The 19,831-nt window shown below is 42.3% G+C and overlaps 2 protein-coding genes across 3 annotated transcripts in view; one reads left to right on the forward strand and one right to left on the reverse strand.

Moving 5' to 3' along the window:
- Window positions 1-10,849, forward strand: part of TMEM25 (transmembrane protein 25) — a 21,705-nt gene extending 10,856 nt beyond the window's left edge. Inside the window, exon 8 of the mRNA XM_079930186.1 lies at window positions 10,581-10,849. Within this exon, the coding sequence (XP_079786312.1) occupies window positions 10,581-10,621 (41 nt within the window). The 3' untranslated portion in view covers window positions 10,622-10,849. The remainder of the gene's footprint in view (window positions 1-10,580) is intronic.
- Window positions 1,834-18,071, reverse strand: IFT46 (intraflagellar transport 46). Of its 2 annotated transcripts, XM_079930190.1 has the most exons (12): window positions 17,871-17,914; window positions 17,030-17,126; window positions 13,483-13,562; window positions 10,864-11,000; window positions 9,110-9,184; window positions 8,861-8,954; window positions 8,291-8,419; window positions 6,495-6,616; window positions 6,072-6,138; window positions 3,057-3,117; window positions 2,686-2,771; window positions 1,834-2,326 (listed from the first exon to the last, which is right to left on the reverse strand). In XM_079930190.1, exons 3-12 carry the CDS (start codon window positions 13,525-13,527, stop codon window positions 2,231-2,233), a joined length of 912 nt encoding a protein of 303 aa, XP_079786316.1. In that variant the 5' UTR covers window positions 13,528-13,562; window positions 17,030-17,126; window positions 17,871-17,914; the 3' UTR covers window positions 1,834-2,230. The 2 variants fall into 2 exon arrangements, with proteins under 2 accessions (XP_079786316.1, XP_079786315.1); XM_079930189.1 differs by lacking the exon at window positions 13,483-13,562 and having other exon boundaries at window positions 17,871-18,071.
- Between the last annotated feature and the right edge of the window lie 1,760 nt (window positions 18,072-19,831).

A 19,831-nucleotide genomic window follows, 5' to 3' on the forward strand; every position in this document is an offset into this window, starting at 1 on the left:
AAGGCGACATCCTGCCTCCTGGTTTCGGCTCTCACACTCTAAATGAGTGCCCTATCCAAGATGTACCTAATGCCTCATTTCTTGCTTGTTGGTGGTGGTTTCAGTGTTTAAAATGGCCCCCCTGGACTTCCCTCATGGTCCAGTGGCTAAGACTCCATGCTCCCGATGCAGGGGGCCTGGGTTCGATCCCTGGTCAGGGAACTAGATCCCACATGCCACAACTGAAAAAAAAAAAAAAAGATCCCCCGTGCCACAACTAAGACATGCGCAGCCAAATAAATACAATAAATATTTGAAAATAAATAAATTAAATGGCCCCCACCCGCATAGTGCTGAGGTGCTGGCTAGAGTTAACTAAGTGTAGTAAGGCTGTCATGTGCCTTACAGAGAGAGTGCGTTAGATAAGCTTCATTATGGCATGACTTACAGTGCTGGTGGCTGTGAGTTCAATGAATCAATGGTTGCTGACGCCAATGTTATGACAGAGGCACACAGGAACCTTACCTTATACCCCCAGGAGCAGTGGTTCAGTATTTGCTAATTGTGTCTGCGGTGACTTGATAGAACATAGCTACTGTGGATAACGAGAGTCGACTATACTTACTAGAGCTGAGTCTCAGTTCTAGCCAAAGAAGGCAGTCTGACTGTTCCCTGAAAACCTGATGGAGAATCTGAGTTCCTATCACGTTTTTGCCTCTCTTTTTCCTTGAGTGAAATGTAAGCATTAATGGCATCCATCTGGGAGCAGAGCACCTGGTCCCAACATGGTGTCAAAGTGAGGCCTGAGCTCAGATGTTCCTGCTCAAGTTCAAGCATGAGATGAACATCAGAGTTGGCTTAAGGGTCTGTAGGAAACGATGCCCCTCCTGTCTCGTGTTTCTCAGGTATGTATTAGGCTGTAGCATCTTACTGTAATTTTCCGCTCCGATCAGTTCTTGCCCCGTGTATCAGTACTTGGCTCCATTACCCGCCCAGCTGCTCAAGCCAGAGAACCTGGGAGTCGCCCTTTCTTCTCTTCCCTCCCCCACATTCACTCTATCACTGAGTTCTGTTGGTTCCACCTCTCCTGGTTGCTTATCTGTTGTCTCGTACCCCACACCTTCCCTTCTATACTTTATGCTGCTCGATTTTCCAGATTCCCTTGCCAGCTGTTAATTTCTGCCAGTGGGAGGCACCAGCAAGCTAGGAGAGGGTGGGATAGAGGAGGCAGCAGTGCTTGCCCAGGGTGGCTGTAGTAGGGGTGAGGGTCTCGGACCTGCTCAGCCATCCCAGCCACTGTGGCAGCTCTTCTGTTTCCAGCAGTGGACACTCCCCTTTAGCCTCTTGTTCCTTCAGCACTCTCCATTCTCCCTTTTGTTTCTTCAGCCCTTCCAACACTTTTGTAACCAACTGCCCATACTTAAATTAACATCCTTTGTTAGAAATAACTAGTATGGTTTCTGACTGGAGCTTAGCTGATAAAACCTCCAAAATATTTCCTGAATCTGTCCATCTCTACCACTACCACCCAGTCCAAGACACCATCATCTCTCACCTGGGTGACTGCAATAGCTAGGCTCCCTGAGACCACAACCAGACAGGTCTGGAGCTATACAGGCAGGTAGCCTGTAAGGCAGATAGCACTACCTGGTGGGAGACCCCCAGAAAAAATAAGTTCTGGGAGAAAAAAGTTCCCCCTCTGTTGCCAACCTTGGAGGACTGGGGTTTGATTTTATTTCACAAAGTTGATTTGCTTAAACTGCTATTCACTTAATGCCTATTCCTAGGCCAAGTTCCTTATCTCTGCCTATGCTCAGTCTGCCTTCTCTCTTTCATATTTCAAGGACAGCAGGATAACCTGAAAGATAAGAGCATTTTATTTGTAAAATCTTTGCCAACCAACTTTAAGAATGAAAGAAAATAATTCTATTGCTATCTCAAAAGAACATCTTTTAAGCCTTCCTCCCAACCTGAGCGTCCTGGGATCCCAGGAATTCCAGAGATTCTAACTCACATCCCCACAGTAGCGTAGATGCATAATTAATTTCCATGGGAAGGAACTCTGACACAGGCATTAGCCATTTAACGACCATGGCAGTGCTTTCTGGCAGAGAGGGCAGTAAGACGTGCGCTGTCTCCGAATCAAGCTGTGAGGCAGGCAAGGCCGCCAAGTGGCTGACAGTGATCCCTCCTTCTCAGATGGGGCAGAGAAGCCAGCTCAGCCGTGAAACAGAGTGACATGGGAGGTGTCTCAGCTGAAGGTTAATGTCTCTGCATCTCCTGCTTGGGAGGTGGAGTTGGATGGAGGGGTGAATGCTTTCTTGCCTTCAGCTAGAGCTTTAAAATGCTGTGAGGAGAGAGAGGGAATGTGAAGGATTGAGGACATACTAGTTACTACATTTTAGCAAGAACTAACCTTGCTTCCTGCTTCCATTCATTAGGCCACTTGGTTCTCCTGTGAGAATGAGTGTCCACTGTAGATCCTTACCTAGCCTTGTCTAAGGCCCACATTGCTTCTACTTCCCCTTCCTTTACAAGCCCCACCCCTGCCTGCTTTGCAGTTCCCTTCGTTATGGGGAAGGGTGATGGTAACTCCAGGCAGAGACATTCTCCATTGTCACAGGACAGAATCACAGCAGACCCAAAATAGTGGCGACAGCAGCAGTCCTCACTACAGCTTAAGTCAATCTCCAATGCTGGTCTTACCTGTGAGTTCTTGAATTCCGAGTAGAGGGAAAAGAGCAGGTGGAGGGACTGAATCCGACTCTTGTAGATGGGGATGTCTAGGATGGCTGAAATCAAGAACTCCCGTGAGCAGAAATAAACAAAAATCCGGAAGCTATGGGGCATTTCTGTTTAGGATGGCCAGTCCCCTCCCAGACGGGATGTGTGACTATAACTCTGGGGGTTAAATACCCAGCAGGTAGTCATATAAACCCAAATACCACCCTCGCGTGCTGCCAAATAGCACAACGGGCTTAAAGTAAAGGCTGCAACTCAGAGTGAACCGGCCTTTTCAACAGCCCACAATGACTTTATCCAGAGATGGGGGTCAAGGAAGGGATGGAAGGGCTCACCACAGATCATGTCTATGTACTGTGCCAGGCTGCAGTCAGTCTCTGCTGTGGGCAGGCTCACCTAGGAGGGGCACGGGATGGACCCGAGTCAAAAGGCTGAAATTTCAGTGGTCCTAGCATCACTCACTCTCTCTGAAGCAAAAGAGCTCCGAGCATAAGGGGTGACATGGGCTGAATTGTGTTCCCCCAAAATTCATATGTTTTAAGTCCTAACCTCTAAGTGCCTCAGATCATGTGCCTATATTTGCAGATATGGTCGTAAAAAAGAGAAGTTAAAATGAGGTCATTAGGGTGAATCCTAATCCAGTATGACTGGAATCCTTAGAAGAAGAGGAAATTAGGACCTAGACACATACAGAGGGAAGACCATGTGAAGACACAGGGAGGAGACAGCCAAGGAGAAAGGGTCTAAAAGAAATCAACTCTGCTGACAATTTGATCTCCAACTTCTAGCTTCCAGAGTGTGAAAAAATAAATTTCTGTTGCTTAAGCCACCCAGTCTGTGGCACTTTGTTATGGCAGCCCTAGCAAATAATACAACGTGCCTTTTCTTTTCCCCCTGATCAGTAAAATGGTTATACTCATTAACCACCAAAGTAGCATATGATATAACAGGACCAAAATATTTTATAAGTAAAATATACTGCCATGCAGTCTTCCTGTGTGTATTTGTGAAGAAGAAACTGGACCCAAGTTATGGCCAAGTATTTATAGTTACTTGGTGTTAGAAGGCCTAATGGTCCTTGGACACCACAGGAACAGAAAAAAATGACATGACATCTCAGCAGGCTCCAGATCTAAACTAATATTGTAAGTTTAAAAACCACTGGCTTCTGAAAAATTTTTTGTTCTCTTTTTACAAAAATCAGAGTAGATGGTTCTGCAATTTCCTTTTTCCATGTAACAACATGTCATTGGTATTTCTCTGTATCAGAGCAAAATAAGGCCAAATGATACTCCATTGTGTATTTCACTGAATGGATGTACTACAATCCATCTACTCAATTCCCTAATCAAACAGTTTTCTTCAGCTATAGCTTTAAAATGCTGTGAGAAAAGAGATTGTTTTCAAATTTTTTGCTTTTACAACAATTTCTCAATAAACATGTACCGAAAACTCTGTCTTCATGGAGCTTATATTTTAGTAGGGAGAAACAAAAGACAAAATTAGTAAGGTATACAGTATGTTAGAAGGTAAGTAGCATGGAGAAAAAGCAGGGAAAGAGCTTGGGGAACGTGGTGAAGCAATTTTAAGCACCGTGGCCAGGAAGGACCTGTTATCATCTTTGCTCAGTTTTCTTTTCTTGATATGTAAGAGCTTTTTGCTTGGACAGTAATGTCACATATATATGTAAGTAACTTTTTTTCTTCTTGGCCGCACCACGTGGCATGCGGGATCTTAGTTCCACGATCAGGGCTCGAACCCGTGTCCCCTGCATTGAGAGCGTGGAGTCTTAACCATTGGACCGCCAGGCAAGTCCTGTATAGTTTTATTTTTGTTTTAACTGTTTAATTCATTTAGAATTCCTATATGCATATGGTTGAGGCTTAGATCTATTTAATTTTTCTCAAATGGCTGGTCAATCATCTCATCACAACCCATCCTATCTCTAATCATTTAATTCCAAACTAGTTTTTTTTTTTTCTTTTGGCCACGCAGCACGTGGGATAATTAGTTCCCCGACCAGGGATCGAAGCCACGCCCCCTGCATTGGAAGTGCGGAATCTTAACCACTGGACTGCCAGGGAAGTCCCTCTAATCATTTAAAATAACCATCTTTCTTATACAACAAATTTCTACATTTACATGGGTTTGTTTCTGGATTGTTATGTGCTGCTGATCTATTTCTATTCCTAACCAGTACATTATTGTTTTATTTACTACAGCTTTATAATGTGTTTCTAATGTCTGACAGGGCAAATCCTCATTTTTTCCCTAAAATTTTCATGATTAGTCTTAAAAATTGATTCTCTCAGATAAACTTTGTTACCGAATTTTCAGTTTCTAAAACAATGCAGTTAAAATCCTAATTGAAACGGCCTTCCATTTCCACGGTGAACTGGGGAGGACTGACAGTGCTGAGCGATTGACCCCTCCCTTCCAGGAACATGGCTTGACTCCTCATTCACTCAGAGCTTGTGTCTGCCCTTCACTAAAGTTTTATAATTGGTTTTCAAAAGAGTCTTGACAATTTCTTATTAAATATATTCCTGGGCACTTTTTAAAAATTTAGGATCATTATGAATAGGACTTCAGCTTCTTAGAATAGCATATACACCTCTGTGGAAAAGGTGGAGTCTAAAGTGATAACACAAAAAGTACATATGTTCATCAAAAGGTATGTACTCATAGTAGTAGGACAATAATATTACAGAGTAATTTGTAATATCCCCAAACTGGAAGCTACCCAAATGGCTATCATAGAATGGATATATTCAAACAATGGAATACCATACAGTTGTGAGAACAAATATATAACCATGATGTCTGAACAATATGGATGACTCTCCATATGGATGAACAATATAGATGAGCAAATAAGACACAAAGGAACATGATTATATTTAGATAAAATACAAAACTGGCAAACCTAGGGAGTTTCCTGGTGGCCTAGTGGTTAGGATTCCGGCTTTCACTGATTCCAGGTTCAATATCTGGTCGGGGAACTGAGATCCCGCAAGCCATGTGGCATGGCCAAAAAACAAACAAAAAAAACCACAAAAAACCAGGCAGACCTAATCTGTGCTATTAGAAGTCAGGAAAATAGTCACGTTGGGAGGTGGAAGCCTGAGGGGCTTCCAGGATGCCAGAGATGTTCTGTTTTTTTGATCTGATGTGTTGGTTACACAAAGGTGTTCAGTTGGTGAAAGTTAACCAACACTTATATGTATGTTTCTGATTTTGTATTATACTTCAATTTAAAAGTTAATGATAATAGTAATAAAAGAAGAGAGAAAACACTGGGCCCTAGAATGAATGCCACACTTTCTTAGCTCTTGCTACCTTCCACTCACCTTTCCCAAAAGCTCTTCAAACTCTGGAGACCATTCCTGCATCAGCATGTCAATATCGGGCATAGGCCTACAAGTAAACGTGAATAGAGAACATGGGCAGGTATCAGCAATCTCTGCATCAAGATATTCTAGACTGAAGGGAGATTCTCAGTCTGGCACATTAGGATTTCAGGAGAACATAGACTGGGTGGGCCAAACTTACCCAGGACCTGGGGTTTGGAGAAGCTGGCTAAGTAATAATACCAGATAAATCATAATCTTTATGTCCACACTCTTAGCCAGTAGCAGCCAGGATCCGTAGATCCTCAGGTTGATATATCTCAAATATGTCCCAGCCTTGGGACCCCCTTCTCAGAAGCAATGGCTTCACAGGTGGTGAAAGTTACCATGGGTTACTACAGTGAAGAATGTACTATTTCTTACCTGGTGTAGTGCACAGTCGCAGGGGGCTTGGAGCGGTGTAATTCAGAGATGCTCTCTATCCATGTGTCAATGGCTTTGGGATTCTTTTCTGCATCTTCCAGGCTCTTTACTTTCATATGTTGCTAGAAAAATAAGGGGAAAGCCTGGCTGATGGCACTGAAGAATGTTCTTTTGTTTGTTTTTCTAGAATTTTTTTAAAAATAAATTTATTTATTTTTGGCTGTGTTGGGTCTTTGTTGCTGTGCGTGGGCTTTCTCTAGTTGGGGCAAGTGGAGGCTACTCTTTTGTTGCGGTGCACAGGTTTCTCATTGCGTTGGCTTCTCTTGTTGCAGAGCATGGGCTCTAGGCACGCGGGCTTTAGTAGTTGTGGCACACGGGCTCAGCAGTTGTGGCTCATGTGTTCTAGAGGACAGGCTCAGTAGTTGTGGCACACGGGCTTAGTTGCTCCGCGGCATCTGGGATCTTCCCGGACCAGGGCTTGAGCCTGTGTCCCCTGCATTGGCAGGCGGATTCTTAACCACTGCGCCACCAGGGAAGCCCCTGAAGGATGTTTTTTCTGTTGTTGTTGTTTTTTTTTTTTGCAGTACGCGGGCCCCTCACTATTGTGGTCTCTCCCGTTGCGGAGCACAGGCTCCGGATGTGTAGGCTCCGGATGCGCAGGCTCAGCGGCCATGGCTCACGGGCCCAGCCGCTCCGCGGCATGTGGGATCTTCCCAGACCGGGGCACGAACCCGTGTCCCCTGCATCGGCAGGCGGACTCTCAACCACTGCGCCACCAGGGAAGTCCTGAAGGATGTTTTTACTCTTGTTTTTACAGAGTGCCTCATCATATGCTGCTATTTCGTATTCAAGGTAGCTGCTGAAAAGGGAAGCCTGCCAGGAGCCAAATGAAGATTATAGGAAACCTGATAAAATCTTCTGGAGCCAGGGGAAGGGGGCAGGTCAATAGGACAGGAATGACCACAATAAGATACCATTTCACACCTACTAGGATGGCTAGAATAAAAAAGACAGACAATACCAAGTGTTGGCGAGGATGTGGAAAAACTGGAACTCTTAATTCATTGCTGGTGGGATTGTAAAATGATTCAGCCACTCTGGAAAACAGTTTGGCAGTTCCTCAAAATATTAAACAGTTTCCATATGGCTCAGCAACCCCACTGCTACCTATATACGCAAGACAACAATATATGTGCATGCAACAACTTGTATACGTTCATAGATGCAGAATTAATAGAAATGGAAACAACTGGTAAATGGATAGACAAAATATGGTATGTCCATACAATGGAATATTACTCAGCCATAAAAAAGGAATGAAGTAGTGACCAGGGTTTAAGAGCAGGGGAAATGAGGAGAGGAGTGACTACTAATGGGCATGGGGTTTCTCTTTGTTTTGTTTAGGTTTTTGGCCCCACCTCACAGCTTGTGGGATCTTAGTTCCCCCACCAGGGATTGAACCCGGGCTCACCACTGTGAAAGTGCTGAGTCCTAACCACTGGACCACCAGGGAATTCCCAAGGGGGTTCTTTTTGGAATAATGAAAATGTTCTTAAATAGTGGTGATGGTTGTACAGCTCTGTGAATATACTAAAAGTCACTGAATTGTACAAGTTAAAAGGGTGAATTTCATGGTAGGTAAATAATATCTTAATACAATTGTTACTGAAAAAAATAGGGCTGGTTGAAACCATAGCCATCCCTTTTAATAGGCAGTAAGTCAACTGTTCAAATACTAGCAAGGCTTCTACTCTCGGCCCCCTGGAGCTGGGGCCTGTGCTAGGCTAGTATCTTACTGTGACGTTGTGCTGTTTGGAATTCTCTGTTAACCAAAGTGAGAGCACTGTAGGGTCCGACTGCTTTGTAGAAGGCTCATCCAATACCAGTAGGCCAAGGCTGTCAGGCTTTCCATCAGGACGTGGAACCTGGTTAGGAGAAAGGTAAGAAAGCAGAGAAAAAAACATGGGAGGGATCTAAAAAGGTACACTTGCTTCCAATAAGCTGAAGAGGAAGAACTCTTCTGGTTCATCATTATTTCTAGTATTAAAAAGCATGCCTGTATATCATGCTGTACTAAAGTACTACCTAGAAAAAAATACATGATCTATAGGACCTTAGGTATAAAGCTTAAGTCATGGATAACCAGGAGGCAGATACATGACAAATTTTTAACACCTAGTGAGATAATTATTACCTAATAGCAATAAGTATAATTTGGAGTTGAGAGCAAGTTAAGAACTCCAGTGAAATGAAGAATATATATTAAGGTAGCTATTGGTAGTCAGGGAAATTAGTGGAACTGTTAGAGTGATAGAGGGGTCAGAAGAAACACCTAAGGAGTCAGTTTTAGGATGTTCTGACTGTACCTTTAAGAATGCATCAATATCCCCGACAGCTGGGATAAACTCAGGAATGAAAGGTTTCAGTTTGTGGTCCAGGTCAATCAACTGAGGTGTATACCTAGGAGATATTGCCACGGGAAGGTGGAAACTGTCAGAGAAACTTACTTTATTATTCAGGCTGAAAAAACCTAAGGGGAATGGCCATGTTTCAGACTAGAGGAAGGAAAGGGCAAGGCAGGGCTGGGGATTACGGTGGGAGGGCCTGGTACTCACCTACTGATGTACTGGAAGAGTTCCTTAATCTCAGCAGAAACTGGCAAATGCTCATAATCTGCAGGATCATAGGCACTGGGGAAAGGAAAATGTGGTTCAAGGTAGCCAGAGAAGAGCAAGGGTTGCTGAGCCCTGGTTCAGCCCGGGTGTTACTCTGGCCACAGGGCATATGACTCTGGACCTAGTTTCTGCTCCACCCACATCTGCGTTTTCTGAGCAGCTTGCAAGGTAACTTTAAAAGTGATTATAATTAGCTCTCAGCTATCTCTGACAATGAAGAACAGAGCTACAGAAAATCCAAAACATAATTTAAAAAAATTTTAGAAAGTAGCAGAAATTGTTTTCCCTTTTTTTTTGAATGAAGGGGATGAAGAGAAAAGATGGAATGAGGTCTTAATTTCTGACATGAAAATGGTTTACCCCAAGAAAAAAAGGAATTTTTACAAAGATGTTTTTCAGTGTTATTTATAAAAGTAAAAAATTAGAAACAAAATGTCCAACACTTGAGAGATGGTTAGATATGTCAAGATGAATACCGCAGTTATTAAAAATACTTGTATTAATACATGAAACGTATACAGTAAAAAAGTAGTAGAGTACATATTAATGACTATAATTAAGTAAAATGTAATGAATTGACAAAGTATATAAGTGACTAGGAAAGTTATTTAAGGTTCTTCTGGGAAGAGTTGCTTAACAAAAAAACTAAATAGTTTATATTTCCCCAGATTATAATTTATGGAAGTAGAATCATGAAGTAAACTGGGAAGCATGAAAAGTCAGTCTGGTATTAAACATTTGCCTAATTTACTTAGTGTCTACCTTCAGGTGGATAATTCAAAGGTAACTTTTTATTTTTATTAAACTACTTCATTGAATAAAGTATGCATGCACATGATCGGAAATAAAAGGTACAAAATGTATTCAGTGGAAAGTTATGTCCCCTTCCACCCCTGTTCCCTTACCACCAAGTTCCCCTCCCAAGAGTAATCAGTATTATTAGTTCCTAGGGCAGCCTAGAGATAGCTTATGTAACATTTGTTTTATACACGTGATAGCACAGCCTAAAGACTTCTATACCTTTTTAAAATGTAACAGTGTCCCTTGGAGATTGTTCTTTACAGTGCATAGAGTGCTGCCTCATACTTTCTAATGGCTAGAAAGAATTCTACTGATTGGCTACACCAGTTAAGTGTATTTTAAATGAATGGGCTTTAGAATCTACTTTGATTAAAACCTACAAGGGTGGGTCATGATTAATCTAGCACCAGAGCTGGAATATGGTGAGGAGAATTTTTACTGAAGCATCATGCAGGAACATTTTGCCTCAATACAGGGTTCCGGATGCACCTATTCTCTACCCGTCCTAAAAGGGTCTGAGCCTAAAATAGAAATGTTCCTGTGCATGCATGTTTTCCTTGCTAAATAGAAATGCTTTGGTATGTGTATAAATTTATCTTCTCTTCCCTAGAATGTGAACTCCTTGAAGTCAGAGACCATCAGTTAAACTGACTCAGCAAATCCTCATGAAATCCCTGAGCCCACAAGTGTTTCCGATAGTGCAAGTGACATCACAGGATTCGGGCAGTAGAGCCGAAAAAGAAGGAAAACTCATTACACTGGGTTTCTGAGCATCTGATAATCCTAAATAGAGGAGATCAAAAGAGCTGCTGGAATTTCACTTCTCAGTGACGTCCTCCTGTCCAGTGTTTTGAAGGAGGCGTTTTCCTCCTTGGCAAGGGGGCTTTTCTCACCCTTCAAGAGGGGCCCCATGCTCTTCATCATCATCATCGTCATCATCAGAATCAGTTTCAGATGAGTCATCATCGTCGTCATCATCGTTTTCACTAAAGCCCCGCTGAGGAGTGGGCTGCGAGGTCTTCTTTTTCTCCTGAGATAGGGCAGGAGATAGAAAGGTCCAGGTAAGGAGAAATTTAGTATACCTTTACCCAGTTCTCTCCTAGTGCTCTAACCAGAACCCTCCCGCCTGACACCAATTCACTGGAAAGAGAAGGAAGCACTCCCAAGAAGGGCCTCGAGAACCTTCTTCTGCTCCTCCTTAGCTACTGAGTCCCCACTTTCTATAACCATGGTCTCTTCCTCTGCTCGAGGCTTGGGTATAAATTTTATCGAATACGTATCTCTTTTACCTATTACTTAGGAGATTCTGAGAACTCTGCATAAACTTTATCCAGTCAGCTTCAACTCTAAAACTGAGGGACTTCTGAAGAAGAAAGCAACTCTAAATATAATAGTTATTTTGGGAAGAAATGGGGGAAGATGAAGTAGGGAAGACACACTTTAGGCAATCTTAATACTCACAGAGATCACAGGGAGGAAATCTAGTATTTAATTTGCAAGACTGCCCAGGGTAAGCTGCTTGTAACTATCAAAAGAAGAAAGTTCATAATCAACCCCGGGCCTGGATTCTGACCAGCAGTTCCGGAGACTGTGGTTTTCCCTTTCCATTCAATGGGTATCTGACCTATGCATGGTTCCCCTCCCTTCCCCCGTAAGTTAAATGCAATGACTGTACATTATATCTCAAGATAAGAGACTCTTCTGTCCTTGGCATTACGACCTACCTTTCTGGGCTTCTGGTTCTAGATGCACCACCCCACCCTCAAGCTGACGAGAAGGGGTAAGGTGGTGCTTGGGCTTGCCGGGGCAGTTGGGACAGGGTCCATGTCTTTGACTTTAGGGCCTGGAGCCTGTGGCATGCCCTCACTTAGGACCTAAAGGGTGGCCAATTGGCCCCCTTTAAAAATAGGTTTTTCAAGCTTGGTTTCCATATGCCATATGGCTTACACTGAGGTTAAGAGATGATTGGTTCTAGTTTTTTGAATTATTTAATGTTTCTTTTACATTAAAGCAGCTACTGACATATAAAACTGTGACACATTACAGGACATCAAAAACTTCTTTGGGTTACATTCTCCTCTAAGCATAACACAGATTTATTATACATAGATAAAAATATATTTTAACTAATCTGTAACATGTGAGACTGATGACACAGTTGCAGAATATGCCTTATTGGTATACAATTGGTAAGAATCTCCCACAGTGTTCTTTCCTAATTCAGAATCTGCCCAAATTATTCTTGGTCACATGGGAAGCAGTCTGGCAAGGAGAGATTTTTAAGAATATCGTCAGCTCAAAGATTATTCAAAAGTGGATCCTATCTGCTGATTCTGGGTGCATATTAAATTGGAAAGATAAATGAGCCTTGAATATTGACTACATCATGATGAAAACTAGAAAAATTTAGGGTGAATATACAAAATAAGGAGGTCAATTTAGGAAAATTGTTCACTTTTCTTTTGTCTGCTTCTTCAAAGTAGTGCTTTGCAAAATCTCTGACCTATGGGAGAAGACTTTATATACCACAGACAAGATGCCAAAAAATGACTTTGTAGGTAAGATGTCAAACAGCACACTAGTCACAAAGTGGGGCTATCTTAAAACATGACCTTTTAGACTTTCTATGAAATCCGTCTCTGTTGCTACAGCTTTCTGCATTACTTCAAATATTGTCCTTCACCTGAGTTTTCAAAACGCCTGTTCTTGGAGGACGATTAAAACATAACCATTGGACCATGTGCTAAGCCTAAACACAGGGGCTGTTAGACAGTGCACGTGTGCAAATTTAAGGCGTCTTCTCATCCCACTTTCAGAAACGGTGATTATCTTGGTTCATAGAATAACACCAAACATCTGGGCCTTAAGACTTCAAAACTAAAGTGTCTTTCACAAAATACTAGCAGTATCACAACTGTTGACAGTGAACCAATGCCACGATCAATCATTCCAAACTTTCTTTATCATAAGAATGACTTGGAGTGCTTGCTCAAAATATACATTTGCAGGCTTTTACCTTCAAGATTCTGCTTAGGCAGTTCTGGGTGGGGACTGGAAATGTTTTTCTAAATTTTTTAAAAAAATTATTTATTTATTTATTGGCCATGCCACGTGGCATGTGAGATCTTAGTTCCCCGACCAGGGGATCGAACCCGTGCCCCCTGCAGTGGAAGCAGAGTTCTAACCACTGGACCACCAGGGAATTCCTATCTGTTTTTTTTTTTAAATAAGTACCCCAGTTGATTATTATGACTAGAAAAGTTTGTGAAACACTGGCCTGTGTTATATGAAATTTCTCACCAAAACATCAGCTATAACAGTAAGCTTTATTGCAGAAGGAGAGTCAAAATCTTAATGCTCTTGCCTCGTGACTGTCCTCCACCAGCTCAAAGGAACCCAATCACTGGAGGTGAGTATTTAAGAAATGTTTGCTACTGAACTAGTGTCATTTCAAACTAACTACTAAAAATTCAAAGCAGAAATTTCACAAGAAGCTGTGGGTTATACTGCACCTTGTTATTTTCCTCTTCGTACTCATCACTGCTGTTGTCAGCCATAGTCTTGTTAGGAAGATGGGTGGAACGACGAAGTCCTTGGAAGAAAATTTTTCCCTTTAGGTTATTGTTTTTTGGGGTTTCTAAAAAATATTTATTTGGTTGCGCTGTGTCTTAGTTGTGGCAGGGGGGCTCCTTAGTTGTGGCACGCAAACTCTTAGTGGCAACATGCATGTGGGATCTAGTTCCCTGACCAGGGCTCGAACCCAGGCCCCCTTCATTGGGAGCATGGAGTCTTAACCACTCTGCCACCAGGGAAGTCCCTAGGTTATTGTTAAAATGATTTTCAAAGACAGATATTTTTCATTTATAATATTTTATGCTCTAACCATTTTATGAAACAGGGTTTATAAGAATATCTAGCTGAAAGACAGGAAACTGAATTCTAGTCATGGCTCTGTCAATTCAATTTGAGATATACTTACTAAGTATTACTATGCTTAAGGCATTAGGTTAGACATTATACTAACTGATTATCTGCCATTACATAAATAGCATAAAATCTGCCCTTAGTTTACATATGGTGAAATGAGGTTAGTAATTAGTTAGTAATTAGTAAAGCAAAAGGAGTGCTGGATTTATAGTCAGAAGACTGGGTTTATAGGACAACTCTATCAGGTGGACAAAATGACTTAACCTCTCTGAGTCTCGGTATTCCCACTTCTAAATGGGGTCAGTAATATTTCTCAGTCAGGATTGTTGTAAGGATCAATTGAAAACAATTTTATGTGGAAGGAAATGACCTACTTCCTGGCAAATAGTAGTCACAAATATGAATCTGAATCACTGTCTATAAGATAAAAGCAATAAAATATTCTGAACAATTAAAAGCATAACCAGATGTAAGATATTATTAACTGGCATGAAAACATGTTCAATGATTTCTAAGTCAAGTGAATGCCCACTAAACACCATTTTTCTCCTTTTAAATTGCCTAAACTGAAAGCAAATTATAATGTCCACGGCTGGCAAGATTATAAATGTGCTCAAGTCAAAAACCTGGGTGTCAGGGGACTCCCCTGGTGGTCCAATGGGGAAGACTCCGAGCTCCCAGTACACAGGGCTCCAGTTCAACGCCCGGTCAGGGAACTAGATCCCGCATGCTGCAACTAAGAAGCCTGCGTGCAGCAGCTAAAAGTTCACATGCTGCAACTAAGACCCAGCACAGCCCAAACAAATAAATAAATAAATATTAAAAAACCAAAAAAACCTGGGTGTCAGGTAACTAACAAGGACCTACTATATAGCACAGGGAACTATACTCAGTATTTTCTAATAACCTATAAGGGAAAAGAATCTGAAAAAGAATATATGAATAAATAAATATAACTGAATTACTGTGCAATACATCTGAAAGTAACACAACATTGTAAATCAACTATACTTCAATAAATAAATATGTATGACAGGCATTAAAAAATTAAAATTAATTAAAAATTTAAAACAAAAAAATAAGTAGGTCAATGACCTGGTTAAAAAAAAAAAAACACCTGTGCGTCTAGGTATACATACACCAAAAGACTGAAAGCAGGGACTCAAACAGATACTTGTACACCAATGTTCATAGCAGCATATTCACAATTGCCAAAACCACCCAAGTGTCCATCGACAGACAAATGGATAAACAAAATGTGGTTATACAAACAATGGAATATTATTCAGCCATAAAAAGGAAGGAAATTCTAACATGCTACAGCATGAATGAACCTTGAAAACATTAAGCTACGTGAAATAAGCCAGACAGGAAAGGACAAACACTGTATGATTCTGCTTATGCAGTACCTACAATAGGTAAATTCATAGAGGCAAGGCAGAATAGAGGTTACCAGCAGCTGGGGGGCGGGGGGGAGGGGAGGGGAATGGAGAGTTATTGTTTAATAATAACTGTTCAGGATGATGAAAAAGTTCTGGAAATAGTAGAGATACTTATGCAACAACACGAATGTACTTAATGCTACTGAATTGTACACTTCGACATGGTTAAAATGGTAAATTTTATATTAGGCAAGTTTACCACAATAAACAAACAACCCTGGATGTCATCCTTGATTCCTAACTCAAGAGCTAAATCCAATCCATCAGCAAGTCTCAGTGATTCTACTACAACAATACCTCTAGCATTTGCCAACTCTCTCTATTCTCAACTTCCTCCCCACATCCAAGCCACTGTCACACCTCAACTCAGCATGGCGACAGTCCTTCTAACTGGCTCCTTGCTTTCACCTTTGCACCCTTCAATCCATGCCATGCATAACATCAGTATGGCTTCTAAAGCCCTGCTTGTTATACCTCCTGACTACCTCTGAGGTTACTCTCTCCTACCATATGCTGGTCTCTTTCAAGTCCTCAAAGTAACCCAAGTTCTTTCTGGCCTCAGGTCCTTTTCACATTTCACTAGGGGCTCCCTCTTCCTGGCCTACTTTTCCTCTGTGTCTAAATCCTTCTCACCTTTCAGTTTCAACCATCACCTCCTTAGGTCTTCCCTGACCCCTCCATCAAAAGTAGATCCCACTCCTCACCAGTATTCTCCATAACATCAAACTCTTTGCTTCCCATCAATGCACTTAACACATTTGTAATTGTGTTTCTTTATTCATTTGGCATCTGTCTCCCATAATTACAGGCATCAGGATGGCAGGGTCAGTGTCTCTTTTAATACTGTATACCTGGGAATTCCCTGGCGGCCCAGTGGTTAGGACTCTGAGCTCTCCCTGCCGAAGACCTGGGTTCAATCCCTGGTCGGGAAACTCAAATCCCACAAGCCACGCGGCATGGCCAAAACAAAGAAACAAACAAAAAACTGTATACGTAGTGCCAAGCATAAGGCTGACAGATAATAGGCATTCAAAAAATGTTTGTTGAACAAATGATGGTGTCAAGTCCTCTAAAAATATTCTGTTGAGGTTTCAATTGGAATTGCAGGTTAAGGATAGGTAACTGAAGCATCTTCAGAACTGAGCAAAAGAGTTTTGATAAATTAAACAAACATGAACCCCCGGCAGACTGTGGGCAGAACAGTATCATGAAGTAAATGGCGATGGGGAACACTGGTTAGGTTGATGGAAGATCCTGCAATCTGGGTGGCTGTGTTTTCTCCCCCCTTAACTATTTGGAAAACAGAAGCAATGGCAAGTAACTTGACTCTGAAAGCCAACATCTGCTAATAGAAAATAGAAAATTCTTGGGGACAATCATGAATCCATCCTGCAACCCTCAAGGCGGTACCTACCAGGGTCAAACGTATTCTCCATGTGGTAATAGACAATTGTTTTGTTTCTGTTTCTAAGAAAGTACGGCTAAGTTCTAAGCTACATGCCATTCTAAGCTACATGTCATTCATGTGAGATAAACAGTTTTGATTCTCATGGTTTATTTGGAGATTTTTTTTTTTTTACAAATTTTGGTTTGTTTTTAGTAACCGCTGACTTACAATTGCAAAACAAACAAAACAAAGAGAAAAACAAAAGACAACCATTTCTTTCTTTCCTCTTCATGCCTCTCTTACCTTTGTGTCTTGTGGTTGGAGCATAAATACTCGCAACATCTTCAGGGTTGTTAATCTCTAGACGCTCATCATATGTCTGGTTTTCAACGGTCTTGGTCTAAGCAAAAGGAAATATGAACAGAGCTCCTATCACGGGACATTAAGCACTCTGTGGGGAGGTGGATTCCAAACCAGCATTGGTTCCTCTTCCTTACCCAAGACACCAGTTTTGCCTGAAACCTTCACCATACCCCCCCCATTCAAACTTTCCTTAAGGCTTCTTTGCCCCAGGTCAAGCAGTTAAGTCATTCTGCTGCAGCCCTTATTTAGGAACTGCTGGCAGGCTGGCTGAGGAACGAGGGAATCGTGGAGAGAAACGACAGCCAACTTCTGAAGCAGCTCCCCAAAGCTGTAAGATACCCGCGCAAGGGCAAAACAGTATTTGTCTGTAGATAATGGCTGTCTCCTCCGGTTCGATCAGTTTCGCAAGGCGGCCGGAGCTTCTCAGGGGAGGCTGTAGAGGCTCTAGAAAGAGTTCTGTCTCTGGGGTTACCTGGGAGGGAGGGGCGTTCCCCGAAGACAGGGTAAACTCCAGCCTCTTGGTCCCACCCAATAATCCCGAAAGCATCACCCTCACCCCCACCACACCACCCCCGTCTTGTATGTCGGATCCCACTTAAGTTTCTTGGGGAGTAAAGGAAGCAGGATGGTTGGTGATGGCGTGAAGGAAGGAGGGAAAGAACAGTTGTCAAGAAGATGGGAAGAGGTGGAGGGGAGATGGGGAGAGGGAAGGGGAGTCCTTTCTATTCCTCTACGGTGGGAGAAAGAGAGATCTCTTTCTGCTAGGGTGAGTACGAATTACCTGTAGCCCCTCTGAATCCGTCTCCTCTGTGGAAAGAACCCCAGCCTAGGGCTGGGGTCTCACTCCAATCTCAGGCCAGGCCACTTCTACTTGGAAGAAGGCCAAGGGCTTCTACTCGGAGCAACCGGCCTGTTGTCAGTCGCTAAGCAAAAAAAAAAAGGAGAGAAAGAAAAAATCGCGATACTTTCTTTCACTCTCGTGAGACCTTCGCCACTCGCGCGTTAAGTGTCTTCCAGCATTGAAGGATCCAGGGAGGATCTAGAGGGCCTCGGATCCTGTTTGTCTAGGGTTTCAATAAATTTGTCTGTGGCGGCATCTAGCGGCCGGGGGCGGCAAAGCTGACGGATGAATTTCGGTTCGCATAGAGTTAGCCTTCCAATCCGGAAATATGGTGTGCCTGTCTCCCCCAGGACAAGGAGCACTGGGTATGCAATTCCTACTAAGTCAGTCCAATCAGACTTTAGGCAAACTCGGAAGTTTAGCTAAATTCCCAGGACACTTTGTACGACCTTTTATAGTATTTATATTACATTATAGTCCTTCCCTCCACTGTGTCTCATTGCATGGGACATAACTTACAGTACTATCAAATTATTCATTATCTGAGATTCAGGTTTAACCCATTCTCCTGAATTTTTTAAAAACATCTTTATTGGAGTATAGCTGCTTTACAATGGTGTGTTAATTTCTGCTTTATAACAAAGTGAATCAGCTATACATATATCCCCCATATCTCCTCACTCTTGAGTCTCCCTCCCACCCTCCCTATCCCACCCCTCTAGGTGGTCACAAAGCACCGAGCTGATCTCCCTGTGCTATGTGGTTGCTTCCTTCTCCTGCGTTTTTTTTTTTTTTTTGCGGTACGCGGGCCCCTCACCACTGTGGCCTCTACCATTGCGGAGCACAGGCTCTGGACGCCCAGGCTCAGCGGCCATGGCTCACGGGCCCAGCCGCTCTGTGGCATGTGGGATCTTCCCGGACCGGGGCACGAACCCGTGTCCCCTGCATCGGCAGGCGGACTCTCAACCACTGCGCCACCAGGGAAGCCCTCTCCTGCATTTTTATTTGCTTAAGAAGACTGTGGGCTTCTTTAGGGCAGGGTCTGTGTCTAATTAGTTTTTAAGCTTTTCACAGATCAGTGCATTGCATGAATCAGGCACTTTCAAAATGCTCATTGTGTGGATGAATGAAGGAATGAATGAATGAAGATATAAGGAACAAATATTTCAAAACTACAGACATACTTAATTTGGGGAGTCAGAGGGAGAGAAACAAAAGAATTTTGGAAATTTGATCATGAAAACCTGCCAGAGGAAAGCGAAAATTGGCTTTAAAAAGGGAAATCAGAGACACCTCTTCTGAGACACTTCTGGTTAAAAGGGAAATGCAAAACGTTAAGAACTATTTTGTCATGTTATTGCTAACAATAATGGATATGTATTGTTGAGCATTTAGTATGTAGGAGCACTTAGAGTAGATAATCTTATTTATTAATATGTAATCTAACTTCGTAACTTTATGAGATAGATGTTACTGCCAATATACAGATTAGGTAATTGAGGTTTAGGAGAGTTAAAGTAACTCGCCTAAAGTCACCCAGGCAGTAAGTGCAGAAAATGGGAGTCACACACAGGTCAGTCTAATTCCCAAGTCTCTGCTTTTAACCACTGTGACATACTGCCTCTAAGGTACTCCTCACGAAGCATGCTTGCAGAGGTGCTTTTCTTCTGCAGTTTAATTCAGCTAATTTCATATTTCCAAAGAATCAGTATCAGTTGGTCCTTGCTGAACTTTGGTGGTCCATATTGAAGGCCCCTGGAAGTTGCCATAATAAAGCAATAATTCCAGACAGAATTTTTACTTTTTTAAATTAAGAATTTTTTCATTTTTTTAGACTCACAGACATAGAGAACAGACTTGTGGTTGCCAAGGGGGAGGAGGGTAGAGGAGGGATGGATTGG

Source organism: Stenella coeruleoalba (genome assembly GCF_951394435.1).
Source record: "Stenella coeruleoalba genome assembly, chromosome: 8".
Classification (NCBI taxonomy): Eukaryota; Metazoa; Chordata; class Mammalia; order Artiodactyla; family Delphinidae; genus Stenella; species Stenella coeruleoalba.

Coding starts and splice junctions, on each gene's coding strand:
- IFT46 (XM_079930190.1), bottom strand. CDS start 13,527: ATGGCTGACAACAGCAGTGATGAGTACGAAGAGGAAAATAACAAG. Junction 11,001..13,482: donor ACGAAGAGGAAAATAACAAG/GTGCAGTATAAC, acceptor GCCCTATCTCAG/GAGAAAAAGAAGACCTCGCA. Junction 6,617..8,290: donor CCAAACAGCACAACGTCACA/GTAAGATACTAG, acceptor TTATTTTTCTAG/CAACATATGAAAGTAAAGAG.